The sequence below is a fragment of the Eucyclogobius newberryi genome, unplaced genomic scaffold, assembly GCF_026437365.1.
Source record: "Eucyclogobius newberryi isolate DKJ021-1_F unplaced genomic scaffold, fEucNew1.0.hap1 SCAF_3, whole genome shotgun sequence".
NCBI lineage: Eukaryota > Metazoa > Chordata > Actinopteri > Gobiiformes > Gobiidae > Eucyclogobius > Eucyclogobius newberryi.
The window spans coordinates 15472113-15496281 of NW_027315945.1; the positions used below are offsets into that span (position 1 = coordinate 15472113).

The 24169-nt window shown below is 41.1% G+C and overlaps 1 protein-coding gene across 5 annotated transcripts in view; it reads left to right on the plus strand.

Annotated features, from left to right (window-relative positions):
• The window catches only part of bcam (basal cell adhesion molecule (Lutheran blood group)), a 78136-nt gene that overhangs the window by 45731 nt on the left and 8236 nt on the right, over positions 1-24169 (plus strand). For 2 of the 5 annotated variants that reach the window (XM_072459931.1, XM_072459933.1), the window contains exons 2-13: positions 5465-5595; positions 6630-6843; positions 9277-9350; positions 9760-9856; positions 9938-10120; positions 10924-11045; positions 11131-11272; positions 11636-11751; positions 20716-20857; positions 21390-21514; positions 23019-23160; positions 23262-23285. In XM_072459931.1, coding sequence (XP_072316032.1) covers positions 5465-5595; positions 6630-6843; positions 9277-9350; positions 9760-9856; positions 9938-10120; positions 10924-11045; positions 11131-11272; positions 11636-11751; positions 20716-20857; positions 21390-21514; positions 23019-23160; positions 23262-23285 — 1512 coding nt within the window. The remainder of the gene's footprint in view (positions 1-5464; positions 5596-6629; positions 6844-9276; positions 9351-9759; positions 9857-9937; positions 10121-10923; positions 11046-11130; positions 11273-11635; positions 11752-20715; positions 20858-21389; positions 21515-23018; positions 23161-23261; positions 23286-24169) is intronic. The other 3 variants (XM_072459932.1, XM_072459934.1, XM_072459935.1) reach the window with 2 other exon arrangements.

Consider the following 24169-nt stretch of genomic DNA (forward strand, 5'->3'; position numbering starts at 1 on the left):
AAAGGCCTGTATTCAGATTTCAGTCCCCACTATGTGATAAATACTCATCCATAAACTTCAGTCTGAACTCACACACACAGCCAATAGCTCGTACAGTAGTGGGAAGAGTGTTCCCTAATTATCCTTTCATTTCCTGTGTCTGTCTGACCAGCTGCTACAACATAGAGAGGCGGAAGCATTGATCAGCCTGGACATGAGCATATTATGAGTGACACTTGAACATGTGTGTGTGCAAAATAATGGTGAAGGAACCCAGGTGGACAGTAGAATATAATTAAACATTAAAAAAAAAAAAAAAAAAAAGAGGAGGGTGGAGTGACAGGAAGTGCGTCAGGGACATGTGTGGCAGATGGCACGCTATTGAACATGCTATTAAACAAACATAGGATTAGCAGTCGCTGCCACGCTCAGAAAAGTAAATATTGGGTGCTGTTATTAAAATAAATGATACTGTAATTGTTTTCAACTGTCAAAAAGCTTAGTCTGGTAGATTATTATTATATTAATATTAAGAAATTGGATGTTATGGAGATTTTAAGGTCTTTACGCTATTTATTCAATTTGAAATACACTGCTTGATTATAAATACTCTGTTCTTCAGACCCTTCACTTTTACCTGCCAAATTTCCAGCATTATGTCAGTTCGAAAGGGGAAACTTGAGTTTGATAAGAAAAGGCCCAATATTATATATACATTTAGATACCACATTGATTATTAAAACATACTTCAGACAAGACTATCTACTTTTCAATTCAAAATAATAGTAGTTTGTTTTTGTGCGCTTGTGTGCTAGTTCTGATACAGATCAATTCAAACTTTTTTTCAAATTTTCTCCCATATATGTGATTTTCTTTAATATTGATACCTGGTACATGTCTGTCTCGAACTGTCCCAGCACTATAGATAAAATCCTGCTCTAATGACGGCAGTAGCACTGGCAGTACACTTTCACTGCTGGGATTCTTTTCAAAGAGCTCAGGTAACTCAGTTAGTGTCCTGTCTGTCTTGTTCTTCAAGCCACGAAATCACTTTATTCCCCGTGGTATGTGTATGTGCACGGGCTTTACTCACACATTCTCGTGCGTTTGCTCATCTGGCCGGCTGTTTGAGTTGGCGCTACAAGAGAGGGAGATTCTCTTTTAGGCAGAGCTCCTCCAACAAACTAGGAACATGCGAGTGGATTTGTACAAGTGAATATCAGTTTTGATTAGTGTACAGGATACATGTTGACAAGATGAGAGATCTGCATGCACCAGTCTAATCTCTGTTGACTTAAGTTTAATATTGAAGGTAAGACTAATGAATAGTGATTATACGCAATAGAAATTGATAGACAAGCAACCTACCAGAAATATGGAGTGCCAACAAAGAGTTTGAGAATAACACTAGTATCGAATCTAGATACTCATTTGAACATGTATTGATATCAAATAAGATCATACTATAGTTGAAAAGTCCCATTCTGTTGTCTAAAAACCAAGCATTTTTATCATGACTTTGTGGTATCAAGAATCAGTATCAAGAGTCGAGTCTCTTCCTTTTATCAAAATCGAGTTTGAAATTCTAGTATCAAGACAACAGCACTGTCAGTTAAAACAACATTTACCCTTGAACTAGAGGGTGAAACCCTTGTAAACGCCCCCGTAAAGCCATGTTAAAGGTGCATTGTGTAACTTTTGTTATCTTTATCTCCATGGTGATGTTATTGCTTTGCCTAATGTCCCACTGCATGAAAGTATGCTCTTATTCAATTATAAGCTTCAAAGACAAAGGGCAAAAACATTACTGTGAGGGGGCTCACTTTTCCACAGATCTAACATATAACTGGGCCTAGTGGCGTTACATGCTTGTTTCCATGGTGATAGAGACGTTTAACGCTATATAGTGTGGAGCAATTCCGGCAAAATCGTATAATCTCGAGACGTAAGAAGTAAGCTATGAAAAGTTACATAGTGCAGCTTTAAATCAATGTAGAAAATGTTGCTCGGACTTGATCTCCGATAGAAGCATATTATGGCCGATGTGTTCAGTGTTTCAGATTGTTTCGAGTGCTAAATGACTGGCTGACCCTTTGACCTTTTTTGCCCTAGTGGTCACATTTCAGTTTTTAACCCTTGATACATTTCTGACTTCCACCCTCATTACCTCCGCTCTGTGTCCTGTTTGCTTTGTCATTTCCTGCCTTTACCACTCGCTTACTGTAAAGTGATGACAAGATGTGCGCCCATCTGTTCCTCTTGAGAAAATTCCTCTTTCATCTCTGCAGTTCTCTGGGCTCTTATTAAAACTAGTACGCTAAGCTAAGTCGATCTTCCTTTCGCTGCAAGAATACAAACACAACATCTAAATAATTTAAGGGCGGAATTTGCAGTCCAGATATTGCATGATTAATTTATTGGATTTGGGGCTGTGGTCTTCATTATCAAACCAAACGTCTAAAATGTCGAGTCAATTGTGAATGTATTAAGTTTAAGGATGTAGAATCTTGCAGCGTATGTGTAGTTTGGGGAGTAAAAGAGAAGACGATCCATCTATTATTAACGCTTTATTTACATCTTTTCTGCCAATGTTTGTGTCTCAGAAAAATGACTGACATGATGATAGAAAAATATTGGAAGACATTATGTGACCAATATTTCTTATAACCTCGGGTTGCAAAATAAATAGTTTGCTATTCGAGGATTAGGTTCTGTTTGTACAACAACAAAAATCATATCTCACAATGAGATGGAATGAAATTCTGTTTCTTTTGCATCCATGCTGATCCCATGTGGCTGGAGCTAGCATCATTTTGTCTGACTAAATAAAACATATTTATATATAACAGATTTATGTGTGAACTCAACGCACACAAACGCCTCGCTGCTACACGTGCGTTTGTTCATTAGCTCGATGGATCGCATCGCATCTCTCATCTCCGTAGATTTCCGTCTCTTCTGAGTCAGCTCGAACTGTCTTTCTCTTAATTTTGTCCTGTACACTGAGGGAACTATATTATGATAGATCCATGCTATTTTTGAACATTCCAGGCCAAGCCATAACATTTTAATGAGACAAGCAGAAGACAGAAATTTTACAGCTCTAATTATAACAATTTGTCTCTATTAAAACACATGTGAGTGAGAACATCAGTAGTGTCTCTTATTCCACTGGACCCTCCATTCTCTTACTGTTGAGATCTGGGACACATTGTGCATTCTAATGCCTGCGCTGAAAGGAGGCCGTACACTGTTTTAATCACTTGGCTCTTCCCTCTGTCCTCTGGGTCATTTAACACTTTTACTGCTGCTCAGGGCATTCTCCTGTGGACTCATAAACAACCTGGAAACAAGTTTGTTGCCACAGCGCAATTCATCTAGACTGCAACATATGTCATAACTAACTGCATTCTCAGTGTTAAAAGTTGTATAATATTAAGTACATTAATCTCCAGGCAGAACAGAACTTGGGTAAAATGTAACCAATCATCTATGTTATAGCTTTATATTTCGTTCAAGCTATGCATACATTTTAACATGTATTTATAAAGAAATCATCACACTCTGTTGTGTTAACTGATCAACTAAATCAAGCAATACTGTCTCTATTTGTACTAATATTTATTGTATTGTGAAGTAAATTGTTAACCGTGTGACGAGCTGGCCCCTGTCCAGGGTGTACCCCGCTTAAAGCCCAAAGTCACTGGGACAGGCTCCAGTCACCCACGACCCCGAACGGCAACAAGCGGTAGAAAATGAATGAAGTAAACTAGGTTCTTCCTAAGGTTATTTCTGTATACATGTGCGGTCCGTGATCCGTTCCCTGTGGCACCCTCTTGTATCACTTGTCATCTTTGAAGCCTAATATCTATGTTTGCATTATTGTCCCTGTGTGGGTGTGTCTAGTACAGGGGTGGGCAATTATTTTCCTCCGAGGGCCATATTCGAATCCAGGCAAGTAGCAGAGGGCCGGCCCGCCATCATTGGTGTGAAAAAAGAAAAATACCAAAAATTAAATATTAAATAAAATAGAAGATCTATTATTTAATTCATTTCACGTCATATGTATTAAGGATACACGTGCAGACAGATGTCTGAGGGCAAAAAAGGAAAAAAATAAATAAAAAATAATAAAACAAAATTTAGTTTGCCCACCCCTGGTTTAGTATGTGTTTCAAGCCGTAATCACAGGGCTCTGCAGTGTTTAAATGGTGGTGTGTGTGTGTGTGTGTGTGTGTGTGTGTGTGTGTGTGGGTGGGTGTGTGTGTGTGTGTGTGTGTGGGTGTGGGTGTGTGTGGGTGTGTGTGGGTGTGTGTGTGTGTGTGTGTGTGTGTGTGTGTGTGTGTGTGTGTGTGTGTGTGTGGGTGTGGGTGTGTGTGGGTGTGTGTGGGTGTGTGTGTGTGTGTGTGTGTGTGTGTGTGTGTGTGTGTGGGTGTGGGTGTGTGTGTGTGTGTGTGTGGGTGTGTGTGTGTGTGTGTGTGTGGGTGTGGGTGTGTGTGGGTGTGTGTGGGTGTGTGTGTGTGTGTGTGTGTGTGTGTGTGTGTGTGTGTGTGGGTGTGGGTGTGTGTGGGTGTGTGTGTGTGTGTGTGTGTGTGGGTGTGGGTGTGTGTGGGTGTGTGTGTGTGTGTGTGTGTGTGTGTGTGTGGGTGTGGGTGTGGGTGTGTGTGTGGGTGTGTGTGTGTGGGTGTGGGTGTGGGTGGGTGTGTGTGTGTGTGTGTGTGTGTGTGTGTGTGTGTGTGTGGGTGTGGGTGTGGGTGTGTGTGTGGGTGTGGGTCTGGGTGTGGGTGTGTGTGTGTGTGTGTGTGTGTGTGTGTGTGTGTGTGTGTGTGTGTGTGTGTGTGGGTGTGGGTGTGGGTGTGTGTGTGTGTGTGTGTGTGTGTGTGTGTGTGTGTGTGTGTGTGGGTGTGGGTCTGGGTGTGGGTGTGCTGGAGGAAAGACCTGCTGGGTCTGGTGATAAAGTCCTGTCCCCAAACTCGTACCACACTGCTTTACTGTCGGAAACAGTAAACAAACATGAAGACTGCCGTAAAAGCGGGACAAGCGAGAGTCATTCTGATTTTATAGTTTCCATCCCCAAACCCTTTAGTATAATTACTCAAGGCAAGAAGTAAAGTGGATTCACACATTATATTTGGTACTTAATATTTAGGTAGTCTATTTTACAATGGAAAAAAATAGACTAATATGATAATATAATGATAATATAATATTTGAGAGAGAACTGAAATATAAACTGCTAAACTTATAAACAATAATACTATGCCTTTTAGTCCATGTTCATAGAGGTCTAAACAGGTTTTATACAAATGTGAAAAGAACATTGCATCTTTTATCACTTGATAATTGCAATGATTCAAATTACGATTCGATTGCCATTTGATTTGTTTTGCAGCTGTTTTTCCTTTGCAAGATACTTTGACTCACCCTCTAGTATCCTGGTTTTCTCATATTAATCATGTAAATCTTGTGTTTTGTGTGTTTCCAGTTTGCAGTGGAGCCGTGACTGTCAAAGTGACTCCCACAATAGAAGTGCTCAAAGGAGAAACAGCCAAACTGCCCTGCGTGCACACAGTCTCCCCATCGTCCCCCAGCTCCACCATAGTCGAATGGTTCATCGTAAGTAACATTCGTTTATCAATCTATTTATTTATTTATTTGAGAGAGTTGAACATTTGAGCTAAAGATGACCCAAGTACAAACTCACAAATTGCCATTGTATTCCCTTACATTTCAGAACATGTTGAATGGTGTAAATTACAGGGAAGACAGGATATGATGTTGTTTGCGGAGAACATTGTATTATTAAACAATTACTGCTTATGGAATTTGATCATTTAGTTTATTTCAGTCAGTAAAATGAAAGTGACAGTATGTTTCACTTAAATAAATCAAATACAGGACCAAAAAGTATAGGCTGGCTGAAGATTAGATTATATTGTTCCTATACTTTTCATTTGTTATAATGGGTGATGTAAAATATATACTGCGAATACTACACTTCTACTTCTCTCATACAAGTCACTTCAGTTGTAAACATTTGCGATAGTTAAAATTCAGTTTTGATTTATCATTTAATTAAGATACAGCACCGTGACTTGGAACTAATTATTTTGTTCAGGCATTCAACAAACTAAACTTTTGGCGACAGAGCATTCTCCCGAACAGCACCCCGACTCTGGAACTCCCTCCCCCAACCTGTCCGCCACTCTCCCTCACTCACAACATTCAAATCCCGCCTAAAAACATACCTCTTCACCCAAGCCTATGACCTCCCCTACCCCTAGCCTCCTCTACCCCATTGCCTACTCTTCTACCCCCTGTTACATCCCCATCTTTTTCTCTCTACTTCTTCTGTCTTGTTCATTTTATCTGTATATTAATGTGTTCTGCACGTGTTGTCCCCCCTGTCTGTAAATACCCCCCCTTTTTTTATTATGTTCAGCGTCTTTGGGTCACTGAAAAGCGCTATATAAATAAAAGTTATTATTATTATTATTATTATTAAACTAGATACTGAAAGTAAATGTTTTTTTTGTTGGAATTCCTTAAGTATGTACATTTTTTCTAGGCGTACAACAGGAAAACAACACAGAAAAATTATCCACAACCATAGTTATATATTAACAGCGATTTGTTTTCCATTCATTCAGGACGAACAGGAAACCAGGAAGCGCATTGCGTTCCGTCAGGGCGGCCAGAGCAAGAGCGACGAGGACACTCCTCTGTCCAATCGTGTCACTCTTGGAGAGGACTTCACCTTGACCATCACATCTGTGCAGCCCTCGGACGAAGTCAAATTCTACTGCCAGGTCACTGCGGGACCAGCTGGAGTGGGAGAGGCTACTACTGAGCTCAAAGTCTTCTGTGAGTGTGACCTCTGACCTTTGGCATGACTTTAACCTGACCTTTTGGAACCGCATGTAGTTTATGAGTGAGCTGTCACTCGCACTGGATGTATACAATCATAACGGTAGCTACGTGTTCCCAGGCACTCTGCACCATGGCAACATTCTGTACAAAGAATGTGACAATAGCACATTAAATCTAGTATTTCATGGGCTTTTGTGGTAATATATCAAATTATAAAATCCTGGCCCAGGGAAAAACAGTGATTATTTAAAATGTTGAGAAATTTGAATGATTTAACATATTTTTAACCCCTAAACTTTTGAACTATCCACAAATATGATGAAATGTTTTTGATGGCATTTTAGAGAGACATTGTTGTTATAGAATAAATTAACTAGGTTTAGGGGGGCCGATATTGACAAAACTGAAAGAGACATTCAGGAGAAATGTTGTCAATCCTACAGAAATGTGAATGAAAATTTTATATTTTTCTGTATTAATTCATCTTTAATCTGCCCTTTTTGTAACATATTCCAATTCTGCATGTTCAAGTTTATTTCCCAATAGTTAATGACCTGGAGACATGAACCCTAAGACATTGTGATTGTGCATTCCAGTCTCGTCCAGTCCAGTCTGGCTATGCTTCTGACTAGACTAGAACCTCTACTATTTCCCCCTGCAATAGTTAAACACATGGTTTATATGTTTCATGTATGTAAAGTTACTGCAAACACTTGGTTATGTACATTGACTTTATGCTAATTTCAATCTGTAGTTGTCATCAAGGAATAAATAAATCAACCATCAAAAATAAAATAAAAGGGCAAGGAAAAAACACACATAAAAAATAGACATTATACATTTTATAGAGTTGAAATTTAGAAGGTTGTGCTACATTCTTTGTTCTCAACTCTCACAAACCTTGTCAGTTAGAGGCAGTAAATGATGAATATTTGGATTTCTGTATCATTGAATCTTTATTACTTTGACATCTGAATCGTCTGGTAGATTTTGAAGACTTTATCAGCTTTTCATTACACTTGGGGTAACTAATTTTCTCCCCCTAGAGGTCAATTAACCCCTGTCTAATCACTTTTATTTATAGTTCAATCTCATCTGTCATGTATGATTCATGTCACTTTAATAAAAATTTAAAATAGATCAGAGATGCGCGTTGAACTGATCTGGCTGCAAACTGGCAGATCCTTAATCCCACCATAAAAAACATCAAGTCTTCAATCGTTCTGACTTTCCATCAGATGTGTCACTGGGTTAAGAAAAGAAGTGTATATACGCTATTGACATTAATTCACCCCGAGCACTGACTTTTTAAATGCTTTTCAGTTTGAGATGCTGTGAGTAAAGCTGCGTTAGAGAAAAGTGGAGGACCAGCTGATTCCACTGCTCATCCGCTGCTCAACTACTGAGATGTAGACCCTGTAGCAAAAGCTTGTAAAGTCATATGTTAGATTGTAGCAAATATTGACATTTCCAAAAGCTAGAAACAGAAGGAAAAATATCCCATTTTTTCTCTGATTTCCTGCATGTAGCATTTAGCTTAGCCGGTGTCGTTAAATAAACCGAATGCAAGCTTATATTTCAAAAGCCAGAAATTTGATCGTCAAGACTCAAGCTGACAAAAACAATCGAGAGATAAATGTCAGAATCATAATTGAAGCAGCTCATTTAAATATAAAACTATGGCAAACAATAAAAGATTGACCGTTAGCAGTGACGTTTTGAATGCATCCAGATAAATAAATAAATGCTCTTAAAACCTGTAGTAGTTGTTGTTCTCATTATACATCATACTGATATATCTTTAAACCTGTTCAAAAAAGAAGACATATTGTGCTTATTTACTGTTAAATTATAACCATACTGTACGTAGATCATCGTTTTATATTGTTGTAAACGTCAATATATTTTCTAATGACCTTTTATTTGAATAGAAACTGCTCCATTGACTTCCTGTTCAAACCTGCAGAACTGAAAGGCCTCGTTTCACTGCAACAAGCAGCAGATTTTCATTCAGTGTTTTGGAATCTTTGTGTTTTTGCTGTTTAAATATAACCATGGAACGTTTTTGACTCACATTCTGAATTATTTGAATGATCCCAAATAAGTACAGGGCTATGGGCGGGTGTAGGGGGTATGGGTGCCTTGAATGCACCTCCGACTAAATGAATGATGAGAGAACAGCTGCAGTGATTGCCTTGAGTTAAAGAAAAACAACTGGACACACTTGAGATTGTGTGTGATCCTGTGCACTGGGGAGGAGTGTTTTTGTGACTTGACCCTTATCAGCTCCAATAGAACGGGTCAGGGAGGCAGGATATTTCCCACCCAGTTTAATTAACAAGGTCAGCCTGTTGGGAGAAGCTGCCAATGTTATACACGGTGGAGTGTGTGTTTTGAAAGTAAAATTATCTTTCTCGCCTCTTGTAGTTGCTCCTGAGAAGCCGGAATTGACCAAACCCTCCAGCCAAGCCATTTATGTGGACCAGAGTTCAAGCTCCGAGGTCAGAATGAGTTTTATAAATAATATACATGCAAATTTGAATTACAAATGATATATTATTTATCGTTACTCTACTCATAATCATCCCTCCAGGACTGATAAATGTGACATCATAGGTCCCAGGAATGATAAGTGATTGTTTTAGCATTTTTATGTGTAGAATAATGTAATGTGATCATTTCTGCCTGAAAATCATCTCTAGAGGGAAAAGCTGTGTAATTACAGTTTTTGTGCTTTTAAAATATGATTAAAGGGTTAAATAATCATCCAAATGCCATTATAGTGAATTAGTTACAGTCCCATAACAAATGCAAGTATGTTATACAGTATTTGCATGAACATTTTATTAATTATTTTAAGCATTTAATTCTTGATGTCGGTCTAACTCACATCTTGCCCGTTTCCTACAGATTGGGAAATGTGAGACCAAGAACGGACACCCTCAGCCCAGAATTATCTGGTTCAAAGATGACCAGCCTCTGCCTGAGGTCAAAGACAGAGAGCAGAGTATGTCTTTATCCTTCTCTCTAAATAAAGTCAAACTAGGTATTTCCCACTGACTAAATCTGAGTGTTTATGTCCCTACAGAGACCTACATGGTTCCCTCGGTGGTGAAGGAGGCGTCAGGGCTGTTCACTCTCCAAGGCAAACTCTATATGAATCCCACGAAGGCAGATAAGGACTCTGAGTTCTACTGCATGGTGGAGTACAAGATGCCCGGAGGCCAAGTCAAACAGAAGAAGTCTGACAGCATCAAAATCAACCTCAACTGTAAGTGAGACTTCCTATTTGTATCTACAGCTTCCAATTGAGGTAATCATACATTTATTTTCACTCATTTAGAATGTCTAAAACAGCAACAGCTCTGAGACTGGACCAATCACAGAGCAGCTTTGTGGTTTGGGCAGAAGCCAAAAGGGAAGACCCTAAATGAACTAAAATGAACAGCCTATTTTAAGCATAAATACACGCTTTTCTGGGGTTTTTCTAAAGGGAATCAATATTTGGATTTGTGGATTTAACAAAAGTTTGATCCCTCAATATTGTTTCGCTGTTGTGAGGCTTCCACTAACCAGCGTGAAGTATTTGTTTGATCGTCCTCATCACTTTCAGCAAGAGCCTTTTTCAGACTGAATGTGTTGAACTCAATTCAGGGAAAAACACATGAGCAAGGACAAAGGACAAAGATATTTCCATACATTTTATACGGATTTCAGTCAGACTTTTGGTTTTGAGAACTCCGTAATAATCCCAAATGTACAAGAACATACTGGTGTAATCCCTCATTCAGTCCATTAATCGTAAATCTGCAGATTGAGAATGACTCTTGGATGATAGTCGAAATGAGTCCAGATGACTACAACTTCATATTTTTCTTCAATACAAGAACATAATATATCTTTCAATAGACATTGTAAGAGTTGACCAGGCTACAATATTCAAACTTCATATAAATAAAATAAAAGATACAATATTTTAGTCTTTTGGACATGTTCACATAACCGGATACATTAGTTGTACCTGTATTTAAAACGTCTTGTCACATCCTTCCATGTTCATGTTTGTCTTACCAGATGCTTCAGAGAGCGCCACCTTCAGGCTCATGAACACCGCTCCAGTCAAAGAAGGCGACGCCGTCACCATGAAATGTGAGACGGACGGAAACCCACAGCCCGAGTTTGAGTTCACCAAAAATGTACGTACAAATAGATCAATAAGCAATTTTATATTTTACCTTTAATCTATCGTCGTTGATATGTTTTTGTCTGTTTCCTCCTCAGGGTGAATCTATCCCAGGAGAAGGTGGCATGCTGATTCTGAAGTCCATCAAGCGCACAGACGCTGGAGAATACCACTGCACCGCTACCGATTTTGACAACTTGGACGCCGACCTTAGTGGAAAAATCAGCCTGTCTGTCGCCTGTGAGTTTCTTTAAATCGTAATAACTTTAAAAAAACACACACATTACACATTACAATCCTCAGCTTTATCTCATTCATCAGACTAGAAAGGGTTGGTGTTTTAATGGATTCCATGCAGCCGGGAGATATCCAATTCAATTTTTCACAGTTCATCTGCTACTTTAATGTTACCCCAACTCCACTCCCTAATTTGATCATATCATTGAAATTATGAGTGAAAAGAAATAGTGATGAATAGGCTTAAGACTCCAAATGAGCTTAACTTCACTCTAGGCTCAAAGTTGGAACATTCTGTCTCCCAAAATGTCCAATCCTCTTTTCTTTCTATTCAGTTTCTATTATCATATTTTCTTCTTTTGGCAGACATTGACCCAGTTAGCGTGACCCCGATCGAACCGCAGGTGGTGATGCTCGGAGACAAGGTGGAATGGCAGTGCAAGACGAAAGGATCTGCCCAACACACTATTCAATGGAAGAAGGTACGACACGCTTTCTCCACCTTCATTCAACCTTTTCCATATAAAGTAAAGAACACAAAAAGTCTCATTTCTACTACTGCTTTTATCATTTGTCATTTGTTCGCTTCAACTCACTTTTTCCATAGTTGGTCATCATTTCATGCTCATAAGTCGACTCGAGAATTCTTAGGTAATACATTTTGACTGCGACTCTGCTGCAGTTTTCAAGCTAAAAGAAACACTGCCATAACAAATGAATTCAAGCTGCAAATGTGAGGAGAATTAGCTTGAGAGGAATTATAGAATATTCAATGAGAAATATTAGTGATTTTTATACCGTGTGCTATTGCCACAGTGAAGTGATTGCTCAAATTGTATAAAATCAATCTTAAAATGAGTTTTTTTGTGTCTTTGGAGATTATTGTATTAGCTTTTATTACTTGTTTCAACAGGGAGCAAAGTTAATTCATGTGATATGTCATGTTTTATAGATGTAAGTTGATATAAATAGTTTTTCTGGAATGTTCCAATGTATGCTCACGGATCTCATTTATAAAGCGTGCGTACGTATGAAAATGTAGCATACGTGACTTTCCAGGTTAAGTATGGGATCTATAAAAAGGCCATGCTATGGATCATTTCAGGAAATGCAATAAAGAAAAGCAGTTACTGAGTAAGAGTAATAAAAGGCCACCAGAATTTTTTTTTTTAAACTTCAAGTATAAAGTACGAAGTAAAGGTACTGCACTTTAAATTAGGTATCTATACTTTCAATATATTTTACAGTGGATAACCTTTACTTGAAATCAGTATTTGTACTTTCTACGCCACTAAATGTTTTAACTGGAATGAATAGTAAAAAGTACTTTTCAAAATAATTACATCAAATCCACAAAGAACTTGCTGACCTTTGTGTGGTTCTTTATCAGAATCACTACATTTGACGCTTTTACAGTTCTCAAAATCCGTGTGAAAAAAGTTAAATTTTTACTCTTAAAGTGTACTTTTAAACGGTTACTTCAAAACATTTACTGAATTAAATTTTACGTGTGATTCTTTATCTTGAGTATTGTCATTGTAGAGTGCTCCTGAATAAAAGCCACAAAGAAAAAATAAATTTGACACATAAGGGCCTGTCAATCAGCCGCAGGTGCCCACGTTGTACCATGAGATATTTACACATAAATATAGTACGAGGTAGTCTAGGTCTTGCGGCGCACTCACAGCGCAGCGGACCTAATTAGACTAATTTCTTGGTGAATATGAGTTGGATTTTAATAAAACACTCTTAACAAACAGAAAACACATCACAGCTGTCCTTACTGTCCCCTCTGTCCTTGATGACTCTGTGTGAGCTGATTTATCTGCGTCTTCACATCTGGATCATCTGCTCCTGAGCTCGTACTTATCGAGTGAGTGTTACGTTGTGACATGAGATATTTACACAGAAGGTCCATGGTAGTGATGCAGGGGTCAGGTTGGGCCAAGAAAGTCTCATTTCAATGCGGCAGGTTCTAAACTGCAGACCTCCGTATATCGCATGTCCGCGCTCGACGTTTATCTTTGCGTTCAGCTGCGTCTAGAGTCACTTCCTCACTAGACTCATTAGTCTGGTTGTAATAAAACACACTGTATTCGAAGCCTAAAATACAGAGAACACGACGTGTCCCCTGACGTCTTCTTCTACAGTGTGTCGAATGCTTGCACTTCCTGCTAGAGTGCCTCCGGTGGCCGTTAGCCAGTAAAAATCTATAAATTAGACACACCGTTGTATGGTCCGGACAACAGGGTTCAAAGTGTGAGAAAAAAGTTGTGGCTTGAAGTCCGAAAAGTATGGTATGTTTTTTTTTTCCTGTATCTGTTCTTTTACTTGGGTAATAGGTCCAAAATGTAGTCACTCTTTCACTTGACTTGACTATGTCTTTTGTGGATGGGTATGCAAACGATTGTGAGCATGTTTTCTTGTGTTGTTGTCTAGCCTCACTCTCTCCGACTTGGTGTGTTGTTACAATGTTGTTGCCTCAGCTTGTGTACGTACAGTGTGCAGCGTCTCCAGGGCGATAGCACTCACTCAGCCGTCTGCTGTTTGTTCTGAGAAAGAGATCATTCCTTTGAGAAGCGGCTGAGGAAGATTGTGAGAGACAGTTTATCATGTTGCAGAGACTTTGATTTGCTTTCTCTGCAACTGGGGAATAAGGCATGCAAGGGGAGATTTGTTTTTAGGTTTTATCCCGTAACTTTTACTTTTGCCATTTCACAATAATCAGTTTTCTACAAATCTAAACCTATTCATACTAATTTGAAATATATCTTAAAATCTGTGTTTGAACAAAAGTCAACTGATAAATATAATTTGTGTTTTACAATTTAAGCAGATTGACTTGGCTGGAAAATGTGCTTTGGGAAATCTGTATTGTATAATCTGACAAAGAAAGCACGGATCATTAGTAACCATTAATATAATCCCATTTAACATTATTACAACTCTTCTTGTTCAAACGCTATAATCACACTGATGTCATGGACAATGTGTTTCAAAGTCAAGATTATTTGTGAATTACAGTAAAATAAGACAATAAATCCTTCTAGTTTTCATGTGTGAAAATGGTAAATAGCGATTGTTTTTATCCATTTAGCGTTTCATTTTGTTTGTCAAAAATATTGTGTAGAAATGTTTTATGAGATTTTAATCTTGTTTCTCATCATTAGTTGTCTCAATTTAGTTGTATTTTGATTGTTTCATGTTGTAATATTCCTTTATTGTACTGCAACTGAGGCTCGAGTGCCTCAGTTGTCACCTACCCCCTGTCCCTGCCCTCATCCCATTATTTAGCTGTGATTCTTTGGAAATATGTCGGTGTAATCCCTCATTCGTCCAGGCGTGTTCCATAGTAGAAAAAGCTTCAGTTGTAGTCATCTGGACTCAGTTTTAAAAATTAGACGTTTCGACTCTCATCCAAGAGTCATTGTCAATAAAAGAATTTAGATCGAGAACTCCGATATTAATACTGTTCTGTGGTAAGACCCGCCCATTGGGAGGAGCCTTCCTGAAGTAGAAAGAGTTGTTGAAGGCACTGTCCTCATTCTCAGGCATAGCCCCAAAACTGTGGCTCCGCTATGTCGATGATACTTTTGTAACAATTAAGAAACAAGAGCTGGAAACCTTCTCTGATCACATCAATGCTGTGGACCCACATATCAGGTTTACAAGAGAAGACGCTAAGGAGAATCGCTTGGCCTTTCTTGATTGTTCCACGATCAGAGGAGAGGACGGGAAACTCCAAATAGAAGTATATAGGAAACCTACGGACCAGTATCTGCTCTTTGGCTCCAACCACCCACTACAGCACAAGCTGGGTGTGATCAGAACCTTACAACACAGAGCTCAAGGTGTGCCCACCAGCTCAGAGGGCAAGAAGAAAGAGGAAAAACATGTCCGAAATGCCCTCTCAGCCTGTGGTTACCCCGCTTGGGCTCTCAACAGAGTGAAGAGAACCAAGAAGCAGGACAAAATTTTTAGACAACACAAAGTCCCTGTTTATTTTAAACCAGGAAACACTTTAAAACAAAAACTGGTTCACCCTAAGGACAAGTTGCCGACTCAAAAACAGAGCAATGTAGTTTATTCGATCCAATGCAGTGAAGAAAGCTGTAAAGAACGGTACATAGGTGAGACAAAACAGCCTCTACACAAGAGGCTTTATCAGCACAGAAGAAATACAAGTTCAGGACCTCAGAGCGCCGTGCATCTCCATCTTGAAGCCTCTAATCACTCGTTTGAAGACGGTGAGGTGAAGGTTTTAAGCAGGGAGAAAAGATGGTTTGAAAGAGGAGTCAAGGAAGCTATTTTTGTTAAAAAAGAAAGACCTTCTTTAAACAGAAATGGAGGGCTAAGATTTAATCTTCCTGTTATTTATAATGGGATACTGAACCCCTGGAAAGGTAAAGGACATTCAGATGCTAATCAGGTACTCAGGGTGGTTGAGCCAGGGTCTCACAAAGACAAAGAGGATTCTAATAGGCCATTAAGATTCTGAATAGGCTAGCTCGGTAGATACAAGGGGGGAGTTTGAACTTTAATAGCCACGTCAAATCAATAACATCAGCAGCTTTTTACCATCTAAAAAACATTGCCAAAATCAAAAATATACTGTCAAAACCAGATTTAGAGAGACTTATCCACGCGTTTGTCTCCAGTAGATTAGACTACTGTAACGGCCTGCTCACTGGTCTCTCCAAACCAGCTGCAGTACATCCAGAACGCTGCTGCTCGGGTCCTGACCAGAACCAGGAAGTATGATCACATTAGTCCTGTTCTCAGGTCTCTGCACTGGCCCCTGTGGCTCAGAGAATAATAATAATAATAATAATAATAACTTTTATTTATATAGCGCTTTTCAGTGACCCAAAGACGCTGAACATAATAAAAAAGGGGGGGGGTATTTACAGACAGGGGGGACAACACGTACAGAACACATTAATATACAGATAAAATGAACAAGACAGAAGAAGTAGAGAGAAAAAGATGGGGATGTAACAGGGGGTAGAAGTGTAGGCAATGGGGTAGAGGAGGCTAGGGGTAGGGGAGGTCATAGGCTTGGGTGAAGAGGTATGTTTTTAGGCGGGATTTGAATGTTGTGAGTGAGGGAGAGTGGCGGACAGGTTGGGGGAGGGAGTTACAGAGTCGGGGTGCTGTTCGGGAGAATGCTCTGTCGCCAAAAGTTTTGAGTCGGGATGTTGGTGCAGTCAGGGTGAGAGAGGAGGAGGATCGGAGAGCTCGGGTGGGGCGGTGGGGGATGAGGAGGTTAGACAGGTAGGGGGGGGGGCAAGGTGGTGAAGAACTTTGAAGGTGAGGAGGAGTATTTTAAAGTTTATGCGCTGCTTGATGGGGAGCCAGTGGAGAGAGCGGAGAACGGGAGTGATGTGATCACGGGACCGGGTGTGGGTGAGGAGGCGGGCAGCGGAGTTTTGGACCATTTGGAGTCTATGGAGGGAATGGGAGGAGATGCCAGTGAGGAGGGAGTTGCAGTAGTCAAGGCGGGAGGAGATGAAGGCATGGATGAGGGATTCAGCAGCGGGGAGGGTGAGGCAGTGTCGGATTTTGGCGATGCGGCGGAGGTGGAAGTATGAGGTCTTGACAATGTGGCTGACATGGGGAGTGAAGGAGAGGGTGGGGTCCATGATGACACCGAGATTGCGTACCAGGGTAGAGGGGGTGATGGTCGAGGTGTCGATGCTGAGTGAAAAGGGACCAGTTTTATTGAGAGTGGATTTGGTGCCAATGAGGAGGAGCTCTGTTTTGTCACTGTTCAGTTTGAGGAAGTTGAGAGTGAGCCATGATTTTATTGTAGAGATGCAGGTTTCGATGTGGCTGAGGGGAGGGTTTTGGGTGGATTTGGTGGTGAGGTATATCTGGGTGTCGTCAGCGTAGCAGTGAAAGTCCAGGTTGAGTTGGCGGAGGATGTGACCAAGGGGGAAGATGTAGCAGATGAAGAGGAGGGGGCCGAGGACTGAGCCCTGGGGGGCCCCCTGCGTTACTGGGGAGAGGGTGGATGAGTGACCGGAGAGGGAAATGAACTCTTGCCTGTTGGTGAGGTAGGATGTGAGCCAGTCAAGTGCAGAGCCCTCAACACCCAGTTGGCGCAGCCTTTGTAGGAGGATGGAATGGTTTATAGTGTCAAAGGCTGCGCTGAGGTCTAGTAGTAACAGGATGTTGAGGGCCCCGGAGTCTGCAGAGGTGAGGAGATCGTTGAGTACTTTGACCAGGGCTGTTTCAGTGCTGTGAAGTGGGCGGAAGCCAGATTGGAGGGGTTCATAGAGGTTGTTTGACTGGAGGTGGGTGTGAAGTTGGGCGGCGACGATGCGTTCCAGCGTTTTTGAGAGGAACGGCAGGTTGGAGATGGGGCGGTAGTTGGAGAGGTTGGCGGAGTCTAGGGTGGGTTTTTTGAGGATGGGGGTGATGGAGGCCAGTTTGTAGATGGAAGGAACATGGCCGAGGGATAAAGACTGGTTGAAGAGGGTGGTGAGATGGGGGATGAGAGCAGGGAGGCAGGCCTTGGTTAGATTCGTTGGGAGGGGGTCGAGAGAGCAGGTGGTTGTTTTGGAAGCGGTGATGAGGTCTATGATATGAGAGGAGTTAACAGAGGAGAAGGTGGTGAGGGCAGGGAAGGGTGGGTGGTCAGGGAGAGGAGGGGGGGCAGGGGTGGGGGTGGTGATGGAGTTAATGGAGACAGCAGTCATGGAGCTGTTGATTTTGGAAATTTTGTCATTGAAGGCAAGGAGGAAAGAGTTGCAGAGGTCAGGGGAGGAGGGTGGAGTGATGTCCGGTGGCTGGAGCAGCTTGTTGACGGTGGAGAACAGGGTGCGAGGGCTCCGGTGGGAGCTGTTGATGAGGGTGGAGAGGTGGGAAGATTTGGCGGCTTGGAGAGCGTCACGGTAGGAGGAGATGTGTAATTTGAAAGCTTCGGCGTGGACGGTGAGGCGGGTTCTTTTGAGGAGTCGTTCGAGTTGGCGGCCAGTCTGCTTCATGGTGCGGAGTTCAGGGGTGTACCAGGGGGCGGGGTTGATGTATGAGACGGAGGAGGTTTTCCAGGGGGCTAGGGAGTCAAGGGAGTCGGAGAGGGTGGTGTTGAGCATGACAGCATAGTTGTCGGGGGAAGAGGGGGGGAGTCAGGGGGGAAAGCAGAGGATATGAGCTGGGAGAGCGTGAGGGGGTTGACTGACTTGATATTGCGGTAGGTGATGGTGCGTTTTTTGGGGTTGTGGGGCCAGGGTAGGGGGGGCGGAGAAAAGGATGCAGAGATGATCAGAGAGTGGGAAGGGGAGGGGGTGGGGCTTAGATATGGGTAGGAGAGAGGAACAGACTAAGTCCAGAGTGTGGCCTTTGGTATGGGTGGGGAAGTCAATATGTTGGGTGAGATGGAAGCAGTCCAGGAGAGAGAGGAAGTCGGATGTCAGTGGGGCGTTGGGGCAGTCAATGTGGATGTTGAAGTCACCAGTGAGTAGGAGGCGGGCAGAGAGAGAGGATGCGATGGTGAGGAGTTCAGACAATTCAGTGAGGAAAGAGGGGTGGGGCTTTGGGGGACGATAGATCAGGATAGCGGTGATAGAGTTGGGGAGGGAGAAGGCGAGGTATTCAAATGATGAGATGGATGGAAGGTTGAGGTTCAGTTCAGTGATGGATGTAGATTTTTTATGAATAACAGCAAGACCTCCCCCACGCCCGGAGAGGCGGGGTTTGGCAGTGTAAGTGTAGTTGGAGGGAGTGGCTTGGTTGAGAGCATAGAAGTCCAGGGGCTGTTGCCATGTTTCACAGAGGAGAAGCAGATCAATGTTATTGTCCAGTAGCAGTTCAGATATAACAGGTGATTTGTTGGCGAGGGAGCGGCAGTTCAGCAGTGCAAGGGAGATGGATGGGGGCGCGGAGATGGATGGGGGCGCAGGGGTGGGGGGGGCGGAGGTTGCTGAGGTTGGCAGTGCGGCAGGTGGGGGTGACAGGGGGGCGAAAACTAGTCCAGAGTGAGGGGATAGGTGAGCCGTCGTTGGAGTGTTGGTTATGGGAGAGACCAGAGCCCCTGTGGATGTAGCGGGGCCGGCGAAGGATCCCAGCTGAGCTAGCTGCAGAGGCAGCAGCAGCTGGGAGACGGTGGTTATGGTTGAGGAGGTGAAGGTCAGCAGCGGTGTAGGTGAGTAGGCGAGAAGTTGGTGGAGCGGTGGCCTGGAGGCGTGGGAGTGATAGTCCGAGGAGGAGATGGAACGTAGCAGCAGATGAGAGTAATCCAGTTAGAATGTTGGCGGTGGCTAGAGGCTGGTTAACTAGAAGCTGGTGGGCAGAGAGTTGTGAAAAAGCAGCAGTGGACCGGGTGTTGAAGCTGGTGGAGTGAGTGGCGTTGGTTGCCCCAGACCTTGTCTGCACGGCAGGGAGGCCCCGCGATACCATGACGGACCTCCGCAGGTGTTAAGCCAGCTGTTAGCTGGCGGCTAGGGCAGTAGATAGTCCAGGAGTGAGGGAGGAGATGAGCGATGGACGGTGCAGTAATGTCCGATGAAGTTAAGGAACAGGGATGTAGACAGAAGACAACACAGAGACGCGGGAACAAAACAAAACAATGGAAACAACTAACAAAACAAAGACGTTGGGACAGAAGCGGCAGTCCACATACCAGACGCCGGCGTTGCTCTAGCCCAATCAAGACGCATTTGAGTCCAGTTTTGTGACCAGATCGCCCCCGTCTGTGGAGCGGGGAAAGCAGAGAAACGGGGCTGTACCTTGGTTGTATGGGGCTGCTTTTCTCCGGAATAGACTTTAAAGCAGCTCTGCTTGTGTACAAGTCTCTCCATGGCCTAGCACCAAAGTACATCTGGGATATGTTAGTGCCATATGAATCATCTCGGACTCTGAGGACCTCAGGGACCGGCCTCCTGCTGGTGCCCAGAGTCAGGACAAAACATGGGGAATCTGCGTTTCAGTTTTATGCAGCTAAAATCTGGAACAGTCTTCCTGAAGATGTGAGACAGGCTTCTACTCTGACAATGTTCAAATCTAAGCTAAAAACAGTTTTGTTTAGCTGTGCATATGACTGAAAGGATTTTTTCTTTGCACTCTTCTCTTTTGTTTGTGATTTTATTAGTTTAGAAAATCAGTTGGATTGATAATTTTTAATTTAGTTAATTTTATTGTAGTTAATTTTTATCTTTGCACTCTTCTCTTTTGTTTGTGATTTTATTAGTTTAGAAAATCAGTTGGATTGATAATTTTTAATTTAGTTAATTTTATTGTATTTCTGTAATTTCTTTGTGATTTGAATGCATTTTTCCTGCTGTGTGAAGCACTTTGAATTGCCTTGTGTATGAAATGTGCTCTACAAATAAACTTGCCTTGCCTTGCCTTACTTATGTTATAGTTCAAAACTAAGCACCTGGAAAAAACATGTCTCCTTTAAATGACTTAAATCTTATTTTTATTTTCTTCTCCTCCCTCTGCAGGGCTCTGAGGTGCTCTCTCAGAATGGTACTCTATCCATCCCGGAGGTTTCTTATGACAATGCTGGAGAGTACATGTGTGTCGGTGCCTTGCCTTCCGTCCCTGGAGTCAAGAGCCAGGCTTATGTCAACCTCACTGTTAAAGGTACAAGAACAACTGTTACTGTATATTCTTCATGACTGTATTCATGACGGTCGAGAATATGAGGTCATTATATCAGATGGAAAGTGTGGGGATTTTCTCATTTTGAAAGAAATAATTGAAAATTCACAACTATTGAACATGATATATTTTTTGTCAGGGATTGGTATTACAAACTCATCAATCATGCCTGTATTTTGAGTAATATCATTATTTTTAGCACTATATATATAAAAAAAAGCCATTACATACATTTCTGTTGATAGAGAATACATTGAACTTCATACCAGTTTGTATTTCATGTAGATAGACACAGTAATTACAGAAATATTTACCACAAACCAGGTCAAAACATTTGCGATCAGTTGAGAATGTTCTGAGGTCACACAAACCCAACTTATGAGGGCGTGTTAGACCAAAGGAAGGAAGTTTTATAGTTGGTGGAAGTGTCTGTTATCAACTGTTGCTTCCTACATTGTTGATGCCTCCAAAACACAATGAGATAGAAATGTCCTAACATTTGCACGATGTCCAGGAAAACCAATGATCGAGACGCCCGCCATTGGAGAGGTCGCAAAGGAAGGAGACATGGTGACTCTTAAGTGTGCATCCTACGGCTTCCCAGCACCGCAGTTCACCTGGAAGCCTGCAGGGAAAGAGGTACGCCCTTAAAAATAACACACTTAAAGGCCGTTTAATTGCTCATGAAATGATTCCAAGGCTGTTTCCTTTCTTACGCACTTCAAAGTAACTCATAATCCCAGAGTATTTTCTTGTCAGTCAACATAAGAGCTTCTGCTTAGAACACTTCAAAAGATAAGTGTGCACAGTGTTCTAATAGTCTGGAGAAGACTATTAGAAGTAATTTGAGTGATTTGAAAAGTATAAACGCTGACAGGAAGTAGCTATTATGATATTGGTTTTCTTTTAGATAAAAAAGAATTGTGCTATTGTTTTCAATATGTTGGTAAGTATTATATGTTGATTACATAATTTACTTTACAAAGTAGATTGTACTTTGTTTTGGACTTTCTTTTCTTTGGATGCCTCAATTTCCTAATGTTTTATTTCTACCTCATTTGTTCTCTCTGGTCTTGTCTTTTATGTTGTTCATTTTGAAAACAAATATTGTCCATGGTTGGCATTTACTTTACAGCACAGACATAGCATGATAATTGGAACAAAGTTGTGTGGTACAAGTAATATTAACTGTGTTAATTCAAACAGGAACAATTATTATATTATATTATTTTATTATATGGAAGCTGGGCTGTAAAATGCATGAATCACTTGCTTTCCCATTACATCCTATGGACATGCAATTACTGTGCAGTACAGTTTATTTACCTGTCTATAGAGATTATTACACCTAATAGCTAGTAATAATTTGTTCTTATTTGTGTGAAGTTGAAAATTTGGTAAAAATCGGTGTTGGGCAAGTTCGAAATTAGTCATAGTTGCCCATTACTTCTCCTCAAAATTAAGCGAGTTAGTAACTGCATTAATTAATGGTGAAAGTAATTACCAGTAGTTACCAGGTAACTATTAAATTACAAAACAATCTTAAAAATACAACCACTGCTGCTTATTCTAGTAAAACATTCGCTCATTTCTGCTTTATTTTTCCCTTTTAAATCAGTAAATGTACCAGAATAAGTGTCAGTTATAAGCGATTCTCCTGCAGACACAATCTGTTCAGTCACAATAACCCAGGACAAACAACTGTCAACTTTGCCCAGCAATATAATAACACATTTAACCCATTACAGTAAATCAAATACTTGCATTAAAATGAATGTTGTAACATATTCTGAATATTTTACAATAGTTTCACTAGTCACATTATTGAGTAAAACCAACTAGTGATTTTTCTAATTAAAGAAGGACAAATTGCACATGTAAGCGCCACAAGAGCATTGTTTTCTATTTTTCTTAATAATACTGTGCCGTTTGAACTCAAAATGTCATGTATCCTGCTGATTTTATGAAACTACTATCAAAAATACTGGAATACAATTACTCAAAATTAGTATTCTGAACAAGTCATTTTGATACAGTCACTTCCCAACACTCCACTTTATGTTCTTGCACAAATATAATCTACTTTTCAGACTTTTAACCTCACAAAGCGCCTTCACAAATAAACCTCTGTGTCTCGTCGCAGTCTGTAACGGTGGAGGGCAACAAAGTGGTGAGCTCCGTGATGCTGCAGGCCACTCCCGAAATCATGAAGTCCGGCGTTTCCTGCGAAGTCGCCAACGAACACGGCACGGACCAAAAGATGGTCTCGGTAGCCCTTAAAAGAGGTCAGTGCCTGTGCAAAGGGACTGACTTACCTTTCTACCCTTTTCCTCCTTCTTTTTCTTATCCTTTCTTTCCCTAAACCTCCCTCTTTCTTCTTTTGCAGCAGCTAACAACAACGCCGACAGAGGTAGAGCCTTCTCCCTCCTCCTCCTCCTCTCCTCCCTCCTTATCTCAGGACTTTTTATTGCACAGACCCTGTAAATTAGAAGCCCCCCTTCCACTACAAGGCCCCACACACACACACACACACACACACACACACACACACACACACACACACACACGTCCTTACCTACACGCACACACTCCCCAGCTGTACTGTAATCTTGTATATTTGCCCTCTTGCTACCGAACACTGTGGATATTGTATATTGTTATTCTTTTCTCTTGTCACCTTTGTATGATGTCTGTCTGATATTTTGTGGATGCTACTAAGATTTTTTGTGACCCTGTGGGGACAATAAAAATTCTATTCTATTCTATAACCCTCTTTTTCCTCTTTGTGCTTCTTTACTCGGTCAGTGCGGTTACATGCAAAAGAATTAGAAGATTATGTCCATGAGATAGTATGGATTTTTAAATGGTTAGTTACATGGGAGGGATTTGCAGGAATTTACCTTAACAAAATGGTATTGCTAGTTATGTTAATATATGTTATTTGCTACTACTCTTGGATATCATGATTTTAATTTTAGTTGTACGTTTATTGTGACAAAAAAATATCACAGTTTAACGGTTATTCACGATAATTACGACACCTTAACCAAACAGCGAATCTTTAATTTGCTTTAATTTCTAACATGCTGCATTTCCTCTAATAATATGAACAGCTTTATGAACTTTCTGAATGATATAAGCACTTTTAAAAATGTAACAATTGGTATTTTTTTAACTAATTTTATTGTACTGTACTTTAATAATCACAATTCTTGATTCATCTAATAATCTTGACATCCATAGTCTTTGGTGTAATATCTCATTTGTTGTTGCACTTTAAAAAATGTCAATCAG